This window comes from Bos mutus, chromosome 22 (genome assembly GCF_027580195.1).
Source record: "Bos mutus isolate GX-2022 chromosome 22, NWIPB_WYAK_1.1, whole genome shotgun sequence".
Lineage (NCBI taxonomy): Eukaryota > Metazoa > Chordata > Mammalia > Artiodactyla > Bovidae > Bos > Bos mutus.
This window is the reverse complement of record NC_091638.1, coordinates 63,792,317-63,815,986: the sequence shown is the minus strand read 5'-3', so window position 1 is coordinate 63,815,986 and position 23,670 is coordinate 63,792,317. Positions and strand designations below refer to the sequence as shown.

Here is a 23,670-nt window from a genome sequence, read left to right as displayed (position 1 = left end):
TTGTGGTCCTTCTGAGCTGGGGATGGGGAGGAGGAGGACCCGTGACCACCTCCAAGGATGAGGGAAGGAGCCACCGTGTGCCCGGGGGGATGAGGCTGTACGGACGCCATCGGAATTGAATTTACAGGCATGGCCGCAGACTCTGAACCCTCAACTAGATAAGCTCCTCCAGAGGGCCTGTGTGTGTGCATGTGTGTGTCTATGTGGTGTGTGTCTATGTGTGTGTCGGTGTGCATGTGTGTGTCTGTGTGTGCACATGTGCATCTGTGTGTCTGTGCGTGCACATGTGTGTTTATGTGTTTGTGTGTCTGTGTGTGTGCAGTGTGTCACTATCTATGTGTACCTCTCCATGTGTGTGCCTGTGTGTGTCCATGTGTCTGTGTGCACACGTGTGTGCAGTGTGTGCGTATCTATGTGTGCATGTCCATGTGTGTGCAGATGTGTGTCTACGTGTTGGTGTGTGCACACGTGTGTCTGTGTGTGCAGAGTGTGCGTATCTATGTGTGCATGTCCATGTGTGTGCAGTTATGTGCCTATGTGTTGGTGTGTGCACACGAGTATCTGTGTGTGCAGCGTGTGCGTATCTATGTGTGCATGTCCATGTGTGTGCAGATGTGTGTCTACGTGTTTGTGTGTGCACACGTGTGTCTGTGTGTGCAGTGTGTGCGTATCTATGTGTGCATGCCCATGTGTGTGCAGATGTGTGTCTGTGTTGGCGTGTGCATGTGTCTGTGTGCTGATGTGTGTCTGTGTGCACGTGTGTGTGTGCAGTCTCTGTATCTAAGCGTGCACGTCCGTGAGCGTGTGCGTGTCCGTGCATGTCTGCGTGTCCCTGTGCCTCTGACGTGGTTTTACGTCAGCCCTGGGCTTCCCCCAGGTCACCTCATCCCATTTGTGGGCAGAAGGCAGTCCCACAGAGCAGGGCTGGGACCCTGCCCACGACCTGCATCAGGGGAACGCAAGGTTGTGGGAGAGAACCCCTCCTTGCCCTTGCACTACAGTCCGTGTGGACTGCTACAAGACTCCACACCACCCAACAGTCCTACAGCTGAGTCACTAACAAGGAAAGAAGTGTGAACAGGCACCGGAGGAAACAGCATCCAAGTGCCTGCTGAGTGGATTTCATCAACTTCCCAGAAAAAATACAGCACCTGGAACCCAGATGCGGGAATGTCAGGCTGCCTTTGTCGCTGAGCCATCCCCCAACCCGGTGGCTCCAAGGTCACAGAGAAGGACAGGAGACTCGGTCACTCGCAAGGGGTCACCGCCCTGTCCAACATCGAATGTGACCTGGGAGAATGTCCATCCGTCTCCGGCTGTGTCCCGGGATGAGCGAGCCAAGTCAGAGCTGAAGGAGATCTCGTAGGTCTGAAGGACAAGAGCCAGGATCTGACACTTCAGGGGGGACCCAAGGTCATTCCCGTGAACCACGTGTCCCCCAAGAACCCACAGCACCACGGCCACGTCCTGGGCATCAGACAGCACATCACAGAAGGAAGGGCTCGAGGAGATGGATTTTAGTGTCGTCTGCCAGCACCAGGCTTGGCTCAGTGATTTACCGCCCGAGACCAGAGGCCGGGAACTCCCTCCTTCCTGGTGCCGGCCTTTCTCGTCCCGTCATATCCCGAGTGATGGTGGAAGAAGGACTCGGGGGCCAAGGCCGTGAGCAACCCTCACCATCCCCTTCGAGCTGTGGACCCCGGCGTCCACCCAACTCTCCATCTGAAGGGGACAATGGAGACCTGTGTCACGAGTGACGTGTGTTAAAGGCCGAGAGTCTGGCGGGGCCAAGAGCTCTGCTCCCTGCGCACGACCTTCACCAGCAAGACCCCCAGCAGGGCCTTCTGTATCCCCCACCCAACTCCTGCCTCTGATCCTTTCTCACAAGTCCCTCCCTGGAGGACAGCCTGACGTCCGATGTTTGAAATGACTCTCACTGCCTTGCCTCCCCTCCTGTTTTCTCCTCTCTCTCTGCTTCTTGGTATCGAGAGCAGCTGCAGAGGGCAGCCTGGGGGCCAACAGATCGGTGACGCGTGGGTGGGGGGAGCTGCTTCTCCAAACACACAGGGGCTGGAGGCCTGCCCTCCAGAACCACGGAGCCCCTACGGAATGGAGCCGCCGGCGGGCAGGAAGGGTTCAACTCCATCCTCCTGGGCCCAGCCAGGGCTCTCCAGGGAAGGACATAGAGGATGTGTACACACACACACTGATTTATTTTAAAGAACCAGCTCCTGAGATGGTGAGGCCTGGCAAGCGTGAGGTCTGGGGCGGGCCAGTGTTGGGAACCCAGGTGGGGTCTCTGTATTACAGTCTGGAGCAGAATTCCTTCTTCTCTGGGAAACCCCAGCTTTCACTCCCAATGCCTCCAGCTGATGGGAGAGGCCCACCCACATCACGGAGGCTCCACCTCCTCAACCGAGTCAACTGAGTGCTGATCTGAACCTACAGTAACATCACAGCACTGGAGCCTAATCCAGCAGACACCACAGCTGTCCCACCAGCTACGGCGGTCCCACCAGCCACCGTGTCCCTCTCCCCACTGCCCCACTGGCTGCACACTCTCTTCACTTAGACCTTCCACCTCCTTAGAATTCTTTCCATCCCATTTCCCTTTAGCCTCAGAACCAGGACATGCTTGCTTCCTTGGACTGAGTGATCCAGAAAGCAAAGGATTCCCTGTTGCTGTTCGCTCCACGCCAGGATGGAAGACCAGTCACGGGCCAGAGGACGTGCCTGCTTCTCCCCAAACCAGAGCCTGGGATGGCACTCAATGGCCTGGAGGCCACGGACACGGCCACTGACTGATTCAGGACGCCTAGGCGTCCATCCCCAAGTCCATGTCTCCCATAAACTGGGCATAAAAATCCCACCTCGTTGGGTTGTCGAACATTAAATGAAAATGTACAGAAGAGCATTTGTGAGCTTTGAGATTCTGTGCAACTGGGGAGAGTCATCTTCACTATGTTCAACACACTAGACTGCATCATCACCACCAGAACCACCAGAACCATCACCACCACCAGCACCACCAGCATCATCACCACCACCAGCACCATCATCACGAATGTTATGACTGAACTGCGTCTCCCACTGTGATGATATTTATAGACAGGGCCTCCAGGGAGGTAAGTAAGGCTAAATGAGGTCATAAGGGTGGGAAGCTAATCAGATAAGATTGCTGTTCCTACAAGAAGAGGAAGAAACACCAGAAGCCTCTCTCTCTCTCTGTCTTCACAGTACACTGAAGAAACGCCAGTGACCAGGTGCCTGTCTGTAAGCCAGGAAGACAGCCCTCCCAGAAACTGCATCTGCCAGCACCTTGACCTCGGACTTCTCGTCTCCAGACTGTGAGGAGTAACGTCTGCTGTTTAAGCCCCAGTCCATGTACTTTGTCATGGCGGCCCAGGGTGACTCAGACCATCACCACCATCACAATCACGGCCACTGCTATTTCAGAAACGTCCAAGTAATGTTGTAGACGCTCCTTCTGCTCTTCCTTCTCTTCCTTCAAAACGTCACCTCTGTCTCTCACGATTCTCAAACCTGAGCAGATGCTGAGGTCTCTAGGGGACTTATGAGGACTTAGGACCCGAAGCCCTGCCCCCAAGCTTTGGATTCAGGGTAGTGCAAGGGAAGCCTGAGAACCTGCATTTCTCTCCAGTTCCTGAGTCCTGCTGCCGTTGCTCCAGCCTTTGGATTAAATCATCAAGCAAAGTTCGGCCGGATGAAGTCTGTCAAATATCCCACGGTTTGTTAGAAAAGCCCCTGCTCACAGCAGCAGCTGAATGCCATCAAGGCTTCCCAGGTGGACACACTTGAGCCCTGTTAGATGATGTGGCAAGCGGACATGCCCCCCGAAATCAACAGGGAGGGGTTCATTTTTCATCACCGGGAGGGGAGGGATCACGAATGCAACATGAATGCTGGGGACGTATTACCGGTGAGGCTCCAGACGCTGAAGTCTCTCTGCACCATGAAACACGAGGAGGTGGGGACACGCGAGGCAGGGAGGCCAGCTTGCACAGTCAGAGCGGTACTGGGTGTGCCGAGCGCATCCCAGGCTTTGATCCTGCCCCGACCACGAACAATGTCTGCAGGGCACAAAGCCCATTATTCAGGCGTAATTGTCTTCCTGAACCATTTGGGGCTCTTGATTGATTATTGTTAGCTAAATCAAGACAGATGGCCTTGGGGGTGAGCTGGGGTGGATCTGTTGCGGTGGGGGGTGGTAGGGAAGGTGCAGAAGGGTTCCTTCCAGGACTCTTGGAAGAAGGGGGCGTCCCCCCGAGGTGGTCGCTGCCTGAGGGCACAGGACAGGAGTGGGGACTCACGGACGGGGCGGGTGGTGTTTGCCAACAGTGACCTTCTGTCCTGGGTGCCGCGCACAACTCACTCCCCTGGGGAGTCAGGTGGCGGGTACAAACCTCTGCCCAGAAGGGCAGCAATGGCTCTGTGGTACCGTCCATGTGCCAACCCAAATCAAAGGCCACTGCTGTTGCTCTTCAGTCACTCAGTCGTGTCCTGCTCTTTGTGACCCCATGGACCGCAGCACGCCAGGCCTCCCTGTCCCTCACCAACTCCCAGAGTTTGCCCAAGCTCATACATGTCCGTTGAGTTGGTGATGCCATCCAACCGTCTCATTCCCTGCTGCCCTCTTCTCCTTTTGCCTTCAATCTTTCCCAGCCAAGGGCATTAGCTGCTATTTTCTAAGCAATTTAAGTATTGTTTGACTTCAAAAAAAGGGCCACGGAAATGCATCACTTAATAGCAACAAGATATTTAAACTGAGACCACCGACCTATGGATGAGTCCCACCACGAAGTGGCAAGAGCCCGCACTCCCTCATTATCACCACTGCGAAGAGGACATGCTTTGGGAAAGAAAGCATAGTCTTTGTAGACCCAATAACACACCAGGAACTCACCTCCATGACCCATTTCACATTAAATACCTTTAAGCCACAGATGCAGAGTAAAACCCAAGCCTGCCACTGCTCATGAGCCACTGCTCATGAGCTGAGCAAACTTATTAACGATGACTGTTAAACACCCAGCTTCATTTGGGGATTGAGCTGACTCATTTTCAAGCCATCAAGGGCTTTCCCAGTGGCTCAGTGGTAAAGAATCTGCCTGCCAATGCGGGAGACACAGGTTTGATCCCTGAGCCATGACAGTCCCACACGCCTTGGAGCAACGAAGTCCGAGCACCACGAGTACTGAGCCTGTGCCCGAGAGCCTGCATGCTGTGACGACTGACGCGCACGCGCCTACAGCCCTGCTCAGCAACGAGAGGCCACTGCAGTGAGGAGCCCGCACAGCACAACGAGCGAGCGGCCGCCACTGCTGCCAAGTCACTTCAGTCGTGTCCGACTCTGTGCGACCCCAGAGACGTCAGCCCACCAGGCTCCCCTGTCCCCGGGATTCTCCAGGCAAGAACACTGGAGTGGGTTGCCATTTCCTTCTCCAATGCATGAAAGTGAAAAGTGAAAGTGAAGTCACTCAGTTGTGTCCGACTCTTTGTGACCCCATGGACTGCAGCCTTCCAAGCTCCTCCGTCCATGGGATTTTCCAGGCAAGAGTACTGGAGTGGGGTGCCATTGCCTTCTACTAGACACAGACAAAAACACACAGCAATGAAGACCCAGCACAGCCAAAAATACAGTAATTTTTAAAAAGATATCAAACCCATCTATATTACTAATATCTGAGCGGAGGAATCCCTGATGGCTCAGCGGGTAAAAAATCAGCCTGCAATTCAGGAGACACAGGCGGTGCAGGTTCAATCCCTGGGTTGCGAAGACCCCTTGGAGGAGGAAATGGTTAACCCACTCCAGTACTCTTGTACTGGAAAATCCCACGTATTTTCTTGTCTGGAAAATCCCACGGACAGAGGAGCCTGGTGGGCTGCAGTCCACGGTGTCGCAAAGAGTCGGGCACGACTGAGCGCTGACGCAATGACACGATGGCAAGGGGAGGATGAGCCGAGTGACCCCTGGAAGCCAGGTCTAAACGTGAGACCTCTCTCTGCTCAGGAAGGTGTAAAAAGTCTTTCCAGATAAAAAGAATCACAGTCACATCAATGTTCAGTTTGAGGAGAGAGAGAGAGCCGACTGTGTTTAGGAAGAAAAAGCATTTCTGCAACTTCGGGCGTTTAGCCAAAAAAAAAAATGTTCTTTCATGCTAAACCATCTGGTCAGCTGCATCAAAATTCAATGAGCCCCACGTTTATAAAACGGGGTATCACTCAGCCATAAAAAGGGATGAAGCAGCGATACATCCAACACAGATGGACCTTGAAAAGGCCGTGCTGAGCGAAAGAAGCTCAGCACAAAAGACCACGTACGGCACAAGCCCCTCCACTTCTGCAGCGTCCAGAGGCAGCTCATCCCCAGGGACGGCGGGAAACGAGAGGCTGTCCAGGGGCCACGGGAGGGAGGAGCAGGGAGTGACTCTTCCGGGTCCAGAGTTTCCTCGGGCTGATGACAAGCCACACAGAGGGGATGCGACCACACTGCGCCATGTGCCCCGGCCACTGAACTGCACGGCTGTGACGGTGCCTTCTGTGTAACACGTACTTCACCAGTTTACAAATCAGGACCCTGGCTTTTTGCTCCACTTTGTAACCCCGTGGCCGCTCCAAGCTGGGTTGCTGACCATCTACCCAGGACAGCAGGCCAGGTGGGGTCACTGGACGGATGGCGAGCCACCCTGCCGTGCCCAGGAGACTGTCTGTGTTCACACGACAGGCAGCGAAGCCAGCACTGCCTGCCACTGCAAGGACAACGTCCGGGTCTTTCTGCTTTTCACAAACTGCCTTCGTGAATTGCCCCCCGGAGGCATGGCTGCCTTAGCTGTTTGTTCTAATCCGAAGGAAGCTGGTGCGTACAGGAGAACTGAAAGAGGGTCTCGCTCCAAACACAGACCCCGCCCCCGACCCCAGGGCCCAGTGCTCACCGAACATGGAGAGGGCGTGCGGCCCGGGGGCGTCGCGGGGGCTGGAGGAGCCTGCTTACCTGGAACGGGGTCTGGCTGTTGTAGTTCTTCAGTTCCTTATCTCCACCTCGAAACAGAAGCACGCGAGCACAGCTGTCCTGCAGAGGGAAGAAGAGATCTGTTTGCAAATCACAGCACATACATCTTGCAAAGGAGCTTGTTCACAGGGTGAGCTTGCAGGAGTTCAGAGACGTGGAAACACAAAGTCAACAGGAGGGCGTTTCTGCTCACTGGAGCAACCAGGAGGAGGGCAGATGCCCGGACGCTGCCAGCTGAACCTTCACTGCTGCAAAGACTTGAGACGGCGACTCAGCAGAATCTGCAAAAATTTCACATACACACACCCCACGGCCAGTGATTCTTTTTAAGACTATATGTACCCATGGAGAAAGCTTGAGTGCGGAAGAATTGATGCTTTTGAACTGTGGTGTTGGAGAAGACTCTTGAGAGTCCTTTGGACTGCAAGGAGATCCAACCAGTCCATCCTAAAGGAAATCAACACTGAATATTCACTGATGCTGGAGCTGAAACTCCAATACTTTGGCCACCTGTTGCAAAGAACTGACTCATTGGAAAAGACCCTGATGCTGGGAAGGATTGAAGGTGGGAGGAGAAGGGGATGACAGACGATGAGATGGTTGGATGCCATCACCGACTCAATGGACATGAGTTTGAGCAAGCTTTGGGAGTTGGTGATGGACAGGGAAGTCTGGCATTCTGCAGTCCATGGGGTTGCAAAGAGTCGGACATGACTGAGCAACTGAATTGATGCATGCAGAAGGAAATGGCAACCCAGTATTCTTGCCTGGAAAATCCCACAGACAGAGGAGGCTGGTGGGCTACAGTTCATTGGGTGGCAAAAGGTCAGACATGACTGAGCAACTGAGCACCTTTATAGAGAGCTTTGCACATGCATATAAAATATGTACTAATTGAAAGACCACAAGTAAACTCCAAAAGGAAAGAAGAGAAAATGTGGAGATGGCAAAAATACTCTAAAATAAGGAAAAGTGGGAATGATTCTGGAATATTCTTTGTTTTCAAAACAACTTTCTCTTGAAGTACAGCTGATCTGCGCTGTTCCCGGTGCCCAGCAGCGCGATCCAGTTACACACACAGACGCACGTGCTGTTTCAGATACTTTTCCATCAGGGGTCATCACAGGATACTGACATGCTTCTCCGAGCCACACAGTAGGTCCTTGTTGCTTATCTGTTTCTGTTTATCCTAAATTCCTGATGTATCCCTCTCCCATTTTCCCCTTTGGTAACCATGTGTATTTCTACGTCTGTGAGTCTGTTTTGTAAATAAGTTGATTTCAGACTCCATATAAAAGTGACCCGTATCTTTATCTGGCTTACTTAGTGTGATAATTTCTGGGTCCATCCGTTGCTGCAAATGGCCATCGGTTCACTGTTTTGGCTGCCGTCTACGGGGTCGCACAGAGTCGGACACGACGGAAGCGACGCGGCAGCAGCAGCAGAATGTTCCATGGTATATATGTACCAGGAGCTCTTTACCCACTGCTCTGCTGATGGTCATTTAGGTTGCTTCCATCTCCTGGCTACTGTAAGGAGTGCTGCTATGAACACTGGGGTGCACGGATCTTTCTCAATTAGCATTTTGTCCAGATATATGCCCAGGAGTGGCATTGCTGGATCATGTGGTGTCTCTACTTTTAGTTTTTTAAGGAACCTCCATAATATTCTCCACAGAACATTCTTTGCCAAGGCAGTGATAGCAAAAACAAAACAAAACAAAAACCAACACACGCCGATAATACACTGACTAGAAAAAAATCCAAAATGTCTAACTAGAAAATATGAGTCTCAGAACAACAATATAGCTTAATTTCACTTTCATTTTAAAGTCTGTATTTTAGAACGCAATGAATAATTCTGGAAAGAAGTTACCCGTTGACAGGAATTGCTTTCTCAGGAAGGAGAAAGTGGGGGAACAAACAGCAGGGATCTTCTGTTGTTATTTTCTGTACTTACACTTCCTAATGTCTTTAAGAGGCAGCCAACGTTCTTTTCTCGTGTTATCTGTACAATGAAAAGGGATCTAGTCCTGTCCGTTTAGTGAGCCTCTACTATTCACCTGGAGAGGCTAACCCTCTTGAAGTCCTGATGGGGAGGCTGGGGACAATACCCACAGAGAAAAAGGCACGTGAAGGAGCTCCCGGGTTTCCTAGTGGTGAGAACTCCGTGCCATCTCTGCTGGGGCCCAGGTTCAATCCCCGGTCGGGGAACTGAGATCCTGCGAGCCGCTCGGAGCACCAAGTGAAATGAAAGAGAGACAGGAGGAAGCAGACTGATGAAGCAGCAGTGGGGACGCGAGTCCTCTGCCTACCGGACGCAGCTGGGCTGTTACGAACGAGCAGGTTACCTTTGGGGACGAGTCTTTAGATGCTCAAGTGCCCACAGGCGCAGGCGCCTGACGCAGGGGGGTTGCACGGTCTCCCGCGGCAAGCCCCCGCCCCAGGCCCATCGCCCTGGCCCACCGCCGTCTACAGAGTCCAGAGCAGAGGCAACAGGCATGGCCCCCCAGGCTGCACGCTTGGTAGGTAACTGCTGAATGAAGAGTCCACGAGGCAACCGACCGGGGTTTCCACCCAGGGACCTGCTTACAGGGCCGGGCCAGCAGTCCCGCCCCAGCTCCGGGGGACCCGCTGCCCTGGGAAGGGCAGGGGCCGAGAACAAGACACACGGCACAGGCGGGGGAGCTGGGCGAACAGCAGCCTGGAGACGAGGCTGGAGATCCGGAGACAGGAGGGGTGGGCGCTGCCCGCGGCGGGGGCTGCGGGTGGGGAGTGGTTGGGGGCGATGAAAACGTTCTAATAGTAACTGTGGGGTGGTTAGCCAATGTGCAAGCAGATTGAAAAACAGTGAATTGTATATTTTAGATAGGCAAACTGTACGGTGTGTGAGAGAAATCTCAATAAAGGTGTTAAATATTATCAACAGAAAAGTAAGAAAGAGTCAGAGTCAGAGAGATCAAGAGAGACACAGAGACACAGTCAGAGACCACGAGAGACAGAGATCAAGGGAGATCCAGAGACAAAGTCAGAGACCAAGGGAGAGACAGAGAGAGACACAGAGACCAAGGGAGAGACAGAGAGAGGCACAGGGTCAGAAAGACTAGGAGATACAGACACCAAGGGAGACAGAGAGAGACACAGTCAGAGAACACTGGCAGCAAGTTGGCTCTGTGCCCGCCAGGGCCGCCCTGATCCCCGAGACCCGGGTGAGGGCCCCGGGGCCTCTTGCAGGACGATGATATTAATGGGGGGACACCCATGCCCGGAGCAAACAGGAGCCGAGGCAGCGCGACCCCCGTTCTCTGAGCCGCGGTCCGGCAGACACACGGGACAGGGTGGGGTCCGCTCACAAACCTGCCGGCCGCAGGCGGGACGGCTCCGAGTTCTGCAGGAAAGACTGCTGTCGGGCGGCCGGGGTCCCAGGCCTCAAAGGCACACCTGAGTGGCCGTGAGGGTCACTGCAGACTTGGGGTGCACACTGCAGGGCCTGGAAGGAGGCTGCCCTTGCGGACCGCTGTGGCTGGAGAGAGGGCCTGGGGACCACTTCAGGCTGGGTCCACAAGGCAGGCAGAGAGACAGACAGGGGGCCCTTGGGAGGGAGGGGAGGCTCCGTGGTGGCAAGAAGGACACGTGCAGATAGAGGTTAGGAGAGAAAAAGAGGGTGGAAGGACACACAGCCGGGAGCCCGCTGTTGAAACAGCCGTGAGCACGTGATGCCCTTGGTTCAGACCGTGGGCAGGCCCGCACCACGTTGACAGGTGGAAACTGCAGGGAAACCCCAGTCTTGGGCTTCATGTCTGCACCTTTACCATGAGTCTGTGTTCAGGTGGTGCTCTAAGTAACTAAAAACACTTACAAGAAAAATTTAAAAGATGGACCTATGCTTGGCAAACACACCTTTCACGTGTGGGGTACAGCTAATCCCAGGCTGTAAAAGAAGAGCCCTGGGCGTTACTTCCAGGGGAGGTGAGCCCTGGATCCCGGCCCAAGGTCACACACCCTGGCCTGATGCTGGGCCTGTCATCTGATTATGGGGTCTCACCTCCTGCCCTGCTGGTTCTGTGAAACGGTTTCTACTGGAACTCGGGCTCCTGAGCGTCCGGGTCCCACCCCAGGCTCCTGGCCCCTGGTCGGGCCGCCAGAACCCACCCCACCAACTGGGGCTCATTCATGATGACCCAAACTGTTAGTTACTTAAAACAACAGCATTATCTTGCCTCAGTGAGCAGTGTTCTGCAGAGAGAAGAGGAAAGGGTATCTGAGAGAGCCCTGGCCCTGAGGGGACAAGGGCCCATGGATGAGCCGGATTTCGGCAGGTTACCATCCAGCATGTGGGGGAAGCAGGTGAGAGAGAACGAACTCCGGGGGCAGCCAGCCAGGGCAACGCTCCTGGGGCTCGGGGACCTGAAGGCTGCCTGGGGGCTCATTCTGCACTGGGCTAAGTGTGCCCTGGCCTGGCTCCAGGGCGGCCGGGGAGGACCCGCCAGGTGACCGTCCCAGATGTCCGGAGCCACTGGGGCCCATCATAACCCAGGGCAAGAGTCTGGCCCGGCAATTCCGTGTAACCGCTCCCCACTGCTCCGCAAGGACTTCCATTGAAAACTCCCATCCGGGAGGTTTATCTCCTAGGAAGCTAAGAATAAAACCCTTGCCAGGCACTGCCAGTCACACCCTCCCAGGAGGAAGCCAGCCAGGATCCCAGAAAACTCCTCCACTCACCCACAGAAGGACAGCTCTGAGTCAATATTAACCAAGCTCAAGGCACACACCCCGTCATTCTAAGAGCTGCCAGACCTGGAAGGAAGAGAGATTTCAAAACTGAAGGGCAAGTGGTTCGTGTGACTTTATAACAACGACCCTGTGTGTGTGCATGTGTGTACAGACAGGTGTATGTGTCTGTGTGCACACGCGTGCACATGTGAGCACAGGTATGTGTGTGCACACACGGATGCTCTACAGTTCAGAAGACACACCTCTCCACTCCTTGATTCCACCCTCAGCGCCTTCTTGCCAGAGGTAGCAGGAGGCCCGTTTCACCGATAAGGCAGCGGAGGAACAGGAAGGCGTGAATGAAAACCTGCAGCTCCAGGAAGCGAGCAAAAGGAGCAGTCCTGACCCAGAGAAGTCGCCAGTGGGAGCCCCATGGCGCCCGTGCGTGGCTGCTGGCTGCCCTGTGGGTCCTCCTACGAGGGGATCTCATAGGACACACTGAGGCGTGTCTTCATCATTCTAAAGGAGCCCATCAAGTGCAGACACAGACATGCCCTGCGTGTTTTGAGGGCCAAAGCATCAGGGAGAATATCCAATTATTATCCAGGGATGACTTTTGGAGACGTGACTACAGTCACTTAAATGTCACAGACAGGAACTACTCAGCACTCCAAATCATGAGTCCTCAGCACTCCAAATCATGAGTCCTCAGCACTCCAATTCATGAGTCAGGAATTCGTTTCCAGTTTAAATGATCCCTTGAAATGAGCCTGTCCCGGCAGACATAAATCTAGGAAGACTCCGGATGTGTGCGATCAATAAAATGGTGAAGTGCAGAGCTGGGACGCTGCTGTCACCAGAGCGAGGCTGGAACCTGGCTCCAAAGACCGAGCTGCTCTCAAGGGCGGTGCCCCAAGGACCACACCACACACGCGCCCTGACACATGGCTTCACCTGACTTGTGCCCAGTGGAGTATCTGCCTACCTCCAATCAAGGGGTTACAGGAACCCGTCCCCAAGGCCTGGGGGAGGAGAAATACAGACTGGGTTTTGAGCCCGGCTTTGGCGTTTACAGCTGAGCCGCTTGGACTGAGCCTGCGGCTCCTGACCTGTTCAAGGGAATGACAGCCAACAGCAGCCTCCGAAGGCTCGTTGGAGGAATCGAAGGGGAATGACTATGGGACACCTTTCTGCACACCCTCGACACCCAGGGCACAATTGCCCCACGAGGGCCCCCGCAGAGACTGCCACTGGCTACGATGCTGACAACCATGGTGTGGGGTGTGGAAAGGGCACACGGACCAGACAGAACACAGCCTGTCTCCAGAGGCCAGCTCCAGAGAGGCAGGGTTTACTTATTTTTTAACTTTCCAGACAAATTTTGCCTGGCTTAGTAACTTTTGATATTTCAAACTCCCTCCCTCCCTTCCTTCATTATCCAGGGTAGAAAAACAAACACCAGGCTGTCTCCCCCACCTCCCTCTGGGGCTCCTGGAAAGCCAGCCAACAGACCGAGGGAGCTGGAAGATGAGATGCAGTTTGCTGCTTACAATCAAAGCCCTAATTAGTTGACTTCATAAAAGAAGAGAATATTCTGATCATAGTGTGTTTTACTGGAAGTGTACAGATGAGGTCTGCCTAAAACTGATAAAACACACGATCAATCCATAAAGCTGATGTTTTCACATTTAATGAGAAGTCTGTTAAATTAACAGCAGTACACGTGGTTTCACCGTCACCATCGTAAGCACCACCTTCACCACCATCCCCGTAGTCACCATCAGCATCACCACTTGCTGTTGTTCAGTCGCTCAGTTGTGTCCGACTCTTTGCGACCCCATGGACTGCAGCACACCAGGCTTCCCTGCTCTTCACTATCTCCTGGAGTTTGTTCAAACTCACGCCCATTGCGCTGGTGATGCCATCCCACGGCCTCATCCTCTGTGGCCCCTTCTCTAACTCTTGCCCTCAGTCTTTCCCAGCATCAGGTCTTTTCCAACGAGTCTGTTCTTTGCATCTAGTGGCCAAAGTATTGGAGCCTCAGCTTCAGCATCAGTCCTTCCAATGAACATTCAGGGCTGATCTCCTTTAAGGTGGACTGGTTTGATCTCCTTGTTGTTCAAGGGGCTCTCAAGAGTCTTTGGTAGCATCACAATTCAAAAGCATCAATTCTTTAACGCTCAGTCTTGTTTATGATCCAACTCTCACACCCGTACGTGACTACTGGGAAAACCAAAGCTTTGACTCTCATCACCATAGTCACCACCATCACCATCATCACCAGTCACCATCCATCATCACCATCACCGCCGTCACAGTCACTTTTACTGAAAATCCACCGCATGCCAGGCGTACCATATGTTTGTTTTCTATTTTAAGCCTCTTAGCAGCCCTGCCAGTTAGGTATAATTATCTCCACATTACAGAGGAGGGATTTTCTGGAACCCAGACTGCCATGTCTCCCTGCACTGCAGCTCTGTCTTGAGGCGGCTTCTTAATCCCTTTCCCTGGCTCCTGTCCTGACCCAAAGGCACCAGGTCCCCGCCCCGGGAGAGTCTGTTTCTCAGCATCACTCTCCAGAGAGCCCTATACGACACCTCCTTCTGCTTGAAGGAGTTTCTCTCGTTGGCCCTGAGCCCGGCCTCACACACCCCGTGTGTGCAGAAGCAGAAGTGGACTCAGAGAGGAGGCCAGCACACTGGCGACTTGGGGAGGACAGGGCCTCAGGTTAGGTATCAATACAATTGCCAGGGGTGCGTGACAGAGGCTGGGGACCCTCGATCCCTCCGTCCACCCCTCCATCCGCCCCGAGGACAGCTCATCGGAAGGATGCTAGTGTACACGGAGCTGTGCGTCTCTGAATTACACAGAGATGCCATCTGCACTGGCTTTTCTCACTGGTTGGGAAGGGGGTCGGCGCTGAGGGAAAAGATGAAAGGTCACACTAGCATCCCAGGGAGCAGCATGATGGATTCAGGAGGCTGGATCCCAGAACACTTGCCGACTCCCAACTGGACATGCTGTCCAGAACCCATGGGCCACCAAGCGAGTCTGTGACCCTCCGTGATGAATGCACGGCTGGGTGTCCAAAACAGGAGGGGCCCCAAAAGCATTTGTCCCGTGCTGCTGCGGAGGGTCAGCTGGGTAGGGCTGGACAGCAGCAGGCGGGCCGCAACGGTCCCAGCACCCTGGACAGCTCTCACACCCTGGCCAGGCTCCCCAGCACGCTGGGAGGAAGGCACTCGGCCGGGAGCAGGGAGTCTGTCCCTAACTTACGTCTGGTGGGAGACCAGATGCAGCCTTCTGCGCCCGGGCCTGGCAAACTGGGGCCCACAGGCTAAACTGGCCCCCTGCCTGGTTTATAAATAAAGTTTTATTGGCGCACAGCCACACATTAATCTGCATATCGTCTGTGGCTAAGTTCACACTGCACAGGCAGAGTGGAGTAGCTGTGAAGAAGTCCATGTGGTCTGAAAAGCCAGAATATTCACTCAGTGACTCTTTATAGAAAAAGTCTGCTGGCCTCTCTAACCCAAGGCAAGAGAGGCAGGGTCTTCCTACTAGCCCTGGGCGGCTCTGGGTCATCCCAAAGCCATCAGCCGAGGGTGAGGATAGGTCCAGAGGACACAGAGGGAACCCAGCCCCACAAATAACTCAGAATACAGATTCCCGACACTCTAATAAAAAAGGTTACACTTTCAAAGATCGTCCTGTCCTCCATTATTTCAAGAGACAGAAAACATGGTATTCTGTTTAGGTATTTCCCCCCCCCTCCATGATAAAATATGCTTAAAATCTACCAGGGAAAATTAAGGAATGCTTTCCCCATCTAAGGCAATAATTAAGAAGCACATGTTGGCACAGATGTTTTACCAGCCAAAGCCAAGCCTCCTGACGTGTGTTTTTCTAGCCCAGCCGAGCAAGATATCCCCGCGCTCATAAATCCATTCCAGCCTCCATGTGCCGTGGAACACCTAGGGCCCCAGCTGTGTGCAAATCCCATCAATATGCTTTCATTAAGGAGCTGGCCAGCAGCTTTCAGGAAATCCCTTGAAGTCAGACTGAAATGCTTCCCCAGCCCCATCTGGCCGAGCTGTTCTCCTGTGCCAGGGGCAGGGGACACCCAGAGAGATGGCGGTTTGTGTCCCTGAGAAGGTGGGCCCAAGGGGCAAGCGGAGGCCAGCAGGGATGACAGGTAAGGCCGAATAGCAACCTGGGCCCGGGCCGCTCCCCTGGGCTGTACTGCAAAGGGCTGTGGCGTGAAAAGCACAGCTCACTCTACCAGGGGCTCATCAAGGAAAGGCTTGACTGAGGGCAGGTATCTCAACTGGGTCTTGAAGAACACATAGGGGTTTTCCAGGGCAAAGTGACTCCAGTCACTTAGGAGTCTTGCCTGGAGGGCGGGGGTCGTGTCCCACCCCTGCTGCTTTCTGGGCTGCTCGCACCCAGCTCGCCTGAGTTTTCAGTCCTTCTCACATGGGAGAGCGAGGGCTTTTTATAAACTTGCTCACATCAAGGCTCCACTCGTGGAGCCAAAAAGAAGTGAGCAGGGTCCTGAAAAAAGATCTGCACTCCTGTGTTCATAGCATCGCTATTCACAACAGGTGAAAGATGGAGGCAGCCCATGTCACCTGACGGATGAAAGGATAAAACGTGGTCCATCTTCACAAGGGAAAACTGCTGCCGTTGTTCAGCCGCTCAGTCGTGTCTGACTCTCTGTGACCCCACGGGCTGCAGCACACCAGGCCTCCCTGTCCATCACCAACTCCCGAAGTCCACTCAAACTCATGTCTGTTGAGTTGGTGATGCCACCCAACCATCTCATCCTCTGTTGTCCCCTTCTCCTTCTTCCTTCAATCTTTCCCAGCATCAGGGTCTTATTCCAATGAGTCAGCTCTTCCCATCAGGTGGCCAAAGTACTGGAGCTTCAGCCTCAGCATCAGTCCTTGCAGTGAATATTCAGGGTTGATGTCCTTTAGAATTGATTGGTTTGACCTCCTCCAAGTTCAAGGGACTCTCAAGAGTCTTCTTCGGCACCACAGTTCAAAAGCATCAATTCTTCAGCGCTCAGCCTTCTTTATAGTCCAACTCTCACATCTATACATGACCACTGGGAAAACCACAGCTTGGACCAGAAGGACCTTTTTCTGCAAAGTGATGTCTCTTCTTTTTAGTATGGTGTCTAGGTTTATCATAGCTTTTGAAAGCTATGACGAGGGGACATTACTCAGCCTTAAAAAGGAAGAAAATTGTGACACAGCTACAACCTGGATGAACCCGAGCACAGCACAGAGTGAAGTAAGAGAAACGAAAGGGCAGATTCCACGCGATTCCACTCGTAGGACGTCCCTGGAGCTGTCGAGTTCAGAGACAGAAAGCAGATGGTGGGGCTGGGGGAGGGGACGGGGAGGGGGTTGACGGAGACAGAGTGTCAGTCTGGGGAGACGGAAAGTTCTGAAGACAGAGGCGGGCGACACTTGTTCAGCCATGTGAATGCACGGAACGCTGCTGAGACGCATACCTTAACTGCACAGATAAGACGGTCAAACGTTCGCTCTGTTTTACTTATCTACCCACAGTGAAGGAATTAGGTTTCCAAGGTGGCACTCATGGTAAAGAGCCCGCCTGCCAGTATAGGAGACATAAGAGATGTGGGTTCCATCCCTGAATAGGAAAGATCTCTTGGAGGAGGGCATGGCAACCCACTTCAGTATTCTTGCCTGGAAAATCTCATGGACAGAGGAGCCTGGCAGGCTATAGTCCATGGGGTCACAAGAGAGTTGGACACGACTGAAGCGACTTAGCATGCAAGAAGGAATTAAATCGGAAAAGCCCACTGGGGACATGTGTGTACGTGCTGCTGTTACACGGCAGTCCCATTGGCGTCCAGTGGGGTGCCACAATTGTCTTGGGGGCTCTGTCAGCAGTTCCCATCCCCATTTCATGGCTCCAACCTGCCCCCTCCAGGCCCCAGGGGAGACCCGCTCTGGGGTTCGTGTGACACGGTACCTGCAGACTCTGCCGTGGGGGGTTTGTGCCCAGCTCTGACTGCACCAGCTGTGTCCAGGACCCTCCTCGCACTTCCTGTGACTCAACTTCCCCTTCTATGACAGGGATGTGTGTTGTGCAAGCTAAGTCTCTTCAGTCGTGACCCTGTGGACTGTAGCCCACCAGGCTCCTCTGCCCACGGGATCCTCCAGGCAAGAATACTGCAGTGGGTTGCCAGTCCCTTCTCCAGGGGATCTTCCCAACCCAGGGATGGACCCTGATTTTCTTATGTCTCCTGCATTTGGCAGGTAGGTTCTTTACCACTAGCACCAGCTGGAAAGCTCGTACGACAGGGATAACCATCCTCAGAGAAGCTGGTGAGGAGCTCTCCCAGCTAAGCACTGAGTGTCTGTGTCTCCGCAGATTCCTACCTTGAAGCCCTAACCCCCCAGTGTGACTGTGTCTGGAGATGGGTCTTTACAAGGTGATTAGTTTAAGTGAGGTTGTGAGGGTGGGGCCCTGATCTGACAGGATTAGCGTCCTTGGCAGAAGAGACAGCCAAGGGCTGTTTCTGTCTCTGTACATGAGAGGAGGACACAGCCGGAAGGGGAGGGAAACCAACCAGGAAGGCAGCTCCCCAGAACCAGGCAGGGCGGCCCCGTGGTCTGGGACATGCAGCCAGGACTGTGAGAAACAAGTGTCTGCTGTTTAAGCCGCCCCGTCTGTGGGGCTTCATTACAGCGCCCGGAGCCGGACACCCACCTGCAAAGCGCTCAGCACAGCCCCGGGTCCGGGGTGCACAGTCACGGCTCACTGACCTGGTTGTAGAGGGCGCAGATGTGCAGGGCGGTGTTCCCCGAGGCGTTCTGGGCCCCCATGTCGGCCCCATAGAAGAGCAGGTGCTCCAGATGCTGCACGTGGCCGTACCTGCAGGCCTGAAACGAGAGTCCACAGCGTGAGCGGGACCGCCCGGGCACACCGGCTCCCCCAGTACCGACGGTGTGAGCGGGACTGCCCAGGCACACCTGGCTCCCCCAGGACTGACAGTGTGAGCAGGACCGCCCGGGCACACCTGGCTCCCCCAGGACTGACAGTGTGAGTGGGACCGCCTGGGCACACCGGCTCCCCCAGAACTGACGGTGTGAGTGGGACCGCCTGGGCACACCAGCTCCCCCAGAACTGACGGTGTGAGCGGGACCGCCCGGGCACACCTGGCTCCCCCAGGACTGACCGTGTGAGCGGGACTGCCCGGGCACACCTGGCTCCCCCAGAACTGACCGTGTGAGCGGGACTGCCCGGGCACACCTGGCTCCCCCAGAACTGACAGTGTGAGCGGGACTGTCAGGGCACACCGGCTCCCCTAGAACTGACGGTGTGAGCGGGACCGCCCGGGCACACCTGGCTCCCCTAGGACTGACCGTGCGGCCGGCACAGCTCACAGCCCACTCCCGCATCTGCACCAGGCCCCCTAGGACAGACCCCAGGGTGGGGAACAGGACAGGGGCTCGTGACAGGACTGAGGATTGTGTTCAGCTGTTCAACAGAGGGGTGGGTCTGCGTAGGGGCCACCCATTCCTTTCATTTGGACCTGCAACCCGCTGAGACTTTAACATGAACCCACCCTGAAGGGGCTCAAGAGGCAGGGGAGGTGGCCCCACAGCGTGATTTACCCTTTTCTGAGCCCTTCTAGGGCTGACGTAAATCCTTCTAGGGATTTATGAGCCAACAGGGTTCTGGGCTCCACCAGATCTGGCTTGGTTTTCCAGAACTTTCACTCTGAGCCTATGTCTTCACGTGCCAACAGAAACCCTGCTCCTCGAGGGGTTCTCATGAGTTACGTGAATACGGGGCCTGAAAAGACCCCCAGTGATGCTCAGGGACGGGCCAGCCCCCCACCCCCCACAGCAAGCAGGGAGACCTGGCATTGAGACTGCGTAGGGGCAGGGGCCATTCAGCTCCAGCAGGGGGTCCAGAGGCTGGGGGTGGGTCTCCTGACCCTGGGCAGCAGGTCCTATCCGACTAACCCCACCCCATCCACCAGCACCGCCTGCGCACCCAGCAGCGCACAGTGCCGAGGTGGTGAGACCCACTGTCCCTGTGTTGGGGTGAAAATGCAGACAGAGATACGAGAGGCTAAGGAACAGGGTCCTGACCCAGGACTGAGCACACAGAGGGCGGGGAGCGCCTGGCACAGAGCAGACAGCTGGCCCGGCCAGGACGGGCAGCCGCGGTGGGTTGGGGTTGGGCTGGCGCGCAGCTCGTCAGCCCTGCCTTTCTGGTAACTGAGACAGACTGAGCGGAACCTCCACCTCTGTGCTGTGCAAGAGAGAGCGCCGAACCCCACCAATTAACAGAGGAGGGAGGACGGGAGGACGGGGGTCAGTAATCAGATGACCTTAAAAACCCTGAGAAACACCCCACCAATTAACAGAGGAGGGAGGACGGGAGGATGGGGGTTAGTAATCGGATGACCTTAAAAACCCTGAGAAACACCCCTCCAATTAACAGAGGAGGGAGGACGGGAGGACGGGGGTCAGTAATCGGATGACCTTAAAAACCCTGAGAAACACCCCACCAATTAACAGAGGAGGGAGGACGGGAGGATGGGGGTCAGTAATCGGATGACCTTAAAAACCCTGAGAAACACCCCACCAATTAACAGAGGAGAGAGGACGGGAGGATGGGGGTCAGTAATCGGATGACCTTAAAAACCCTGAGAAACACCCCACCAATTAACAGAGGAGAGAGGACGGGAGGACGGGGGTCAGTAATCGGATGACCTTAAAAACCCTGAGCAACACCCACGTCCAACCCCGGTGCTGCCGTTTAGAGTAGATCATCACCAGAGATAAGGTTGCTTCCACCTGCCTGCCCCACCTTCCCTTTTCAGGGCAACAGCGCCTGCCTCTTCCTCTGGGGCCCCGAGCCGGCTCCCAGAGGCCTGGGGGCCCGCCCCTCCCCACGCCTACAGCACACCCAGAACGTTCAAGCTTCTGGCCACGGGCGTGGGCTGGGGATGCCCAAGTGACTCTCGGGAGCCACGGAGCCGGAGGCTGAAACATTTGTCAGAACAACAGAGAAAATGGAGTTCTCGCTTTCCTCCAGGAGGGTCGGCAAAAAAAGCCACGGAAGCTCAGAGCTGCTGGGGCCACCAACGCAGGGGAAGGGAGAAGTGGGAGCTGAAGGCAGGAGAGAGAAACAAGAAACACAGACACACACAGACACACACAGACACACACAGACACACACACACAATAGAGACACACACACACACAGATACAGGCACAGAGAGACAGACACACACACACACACAATAGAGACACACACACACACAGAGACAGGCACAGAGAGAGACACACACACACACACAATAGACAGACCAACAATAGAGACAGACACACACAATAGAGACAGACAGATACACACACACAGAGACAGATACAGGCACAGAGAGACAGACACACACACACAGAGACAGGCACAGAGAGAGAGACACACACACACACACAATAGAGACACACACACACAGAGACAGGCACAGAGAGACAGACAGACAGACACACACACACAATAGAGACACACACACAGATACAGGCACAGAGAGACACACACACACACACACACACAACAGACAGACCCACAATAGAGACAGACACACACACAGAGACAGATACAGGCACAGAGAGACACACACACACACACACAATAGAGACACACACAGAGACAGATACAGGCACAGAGAGACACACACACACAATAGACAGACACACAATAGAGACAGACACACACAGAGACACACACACAATAGAGACACACACACACAGAGACAGGCACAGAGAGAGAGACACACACACACACACAATAGAGACACACACACACAGAGACAGGCACAGAGAGACAGACAGACACACACACACACACAATAGAGACACACACACACAGATACAGGCACAGAGAGAGAGAGACACACACACACACACACAACAGACAGACCCACAATAGAGACAGACACACACACACACACACACAGATACAGGCACAGAGAGACACACACACACAATAGACAGACACACAATAGAGACAGACACACACAGAGACACACACACACACACAATGGAGACACACACACACAGATACAGGCACAGAGAGACACACACACACACAATAGAGACACACACACACAGAGACAGGCACAGAGAGACACACACACACACACACACAATAGAGACACACACACACACAGAGACAGATACAGGCACAGAGAGACACACACACACAATAGACAGACACACAATAGAGACAGACACACACAGAGACACACACACACACACAATGGAGACACACACACACAGATACAGGCACAGAGAGACACACACACACACACACAATAGAGACACACACACACAGAGACAGATACAGGCACAGAGAGAGACACACACACACACACAATAGAGACACACACACACAGAGACAGATACAGGCACAGAGAGACACACACACACACAATAGAGACACACACACACACACACAGATACAGGCACAGACAGACAGACAGACACACACACACACACAGAGACAGATACAGGCACAGAGAGAGACACACACACACACACAATAGACAGACCCACAATAGAGACAGACACACACAATAGAGACAGACAGACACACACACACAGAGACAGATACAGGCACAGAGAGACACACGGACACAGAGACACAGAGACACACACACAGACATACAGAGACAGATACAGGCACACACACACACACACACACACACACAGACGTTGCCAAGGTAATGTCCTGTGAATCCCTCTCAGTGAAGACTCTGCCTGGGCTCTTCAGGATGTAAGCCTAGGTATAATTTTAATTTTCCCCTTATATCAGCTTGAGATTTTTGACCCTCAAATTGAAGGAGCCCTCGCCAAACCACTCTCTCCATAGGCCTTCCAGGAAGCAAGACTGGATTCGGCTTAACTATCCTATAGTCAGAAGCGAAGAGAGCTGCATTGGCATAAAAAATACATTTAACAATCACTGCACACCCACCCTCCCCCTTCCCGCGGTTAACCTGAAATGGTGAGATTTTATGTGACGTCATGGGATCGTGTCTCGCTCTCCTCAACCAAGGGTCACGACATGATCAACGCGAAGAGAGAAAACAGCGTCGCTGACTCTAAGGGCTTCCTTCCCACCCCTGTCTTTCTCAGAGCCCAGTGTCTGAAAACAAGCAAAACCAGAAAATTCAGACACATGCTGGAACAACAACAAACTCCCATAATCGCTTTTCTAAAGGATCATCTTTGCTCCTCTCTTCTCTTAAACCACTGGCTGTTATGTGACTTTGGCCACCTGATGTGAAAAACTGACTCATTTGAAAAGACCCTGATGCTGGGAAAGATTGAAGGCAGGAGGAGAAGGGGATGACACAGGACGAGACGGTTGGATGGCATCACCGACTCAATGGACGTGAGTGGACGTGAGTCTGAGTAAGCTCCGGGACTTGGTGATGAACAGGGAGGCCTGGCGTGCTGCGGTTCATGGAGTCGAAAAGAGTCGGACACGACTGAGCGACTGATCTGAACTGAACTGTTACACGACAGAAGCCATGTTTGCTGAAGAAGCAGCCTGGCGCGCGGGAAAGGGAGGAGGGAATCTGGGCAAGGCAGTGGCCAAAGAGGTGAGCAGACCGGCTGCAGTCAGTGTGGGAGGGTGGCAAGAAACAGGTGAATAAACGAAGGACAACGGGAGCAGGTTTCCCGGTGTCAAGAAGGGAGTCGGTGACACAGCGCAGGAGAAAACGAGAGGAAACTCCTCCGTGGCACTGGAGACGCTCCAGTATGAGCTTTCGGTCTCAGCAGAAAAGCAAGAGAGGGACCGTGTAGGCACTCCTGGACGTGAGTGCACACGCGCCCCTGACTCTGGCCACACATACGCACC

The 23,670-nt window shown here is 54.1% G+C and overlaps 1 protein-coding gene across 1 annotated transcript in view; it reads right to left on the bottom strand.

Annotated features, from left to right (window-relative positions):
* SHANK2 (SH3 and multiple ankyrin repeat domains 2) overlaps positions 1–23,670 on the bottom strand; it is a 563,804-nt gene that overhangs the window by 395,533 nt on the left and 144,601 nt on the right. Inside the window, 2 exon segments of the mRNA XM_070359054.1 lie at positions 7,013–7,090; positions 18,549–18,665. Of these exon segments, the coding sequence (XP_070215155.1) occupies positions 7,013–7,090; positions 18,549–18,665 (195 nt within the window).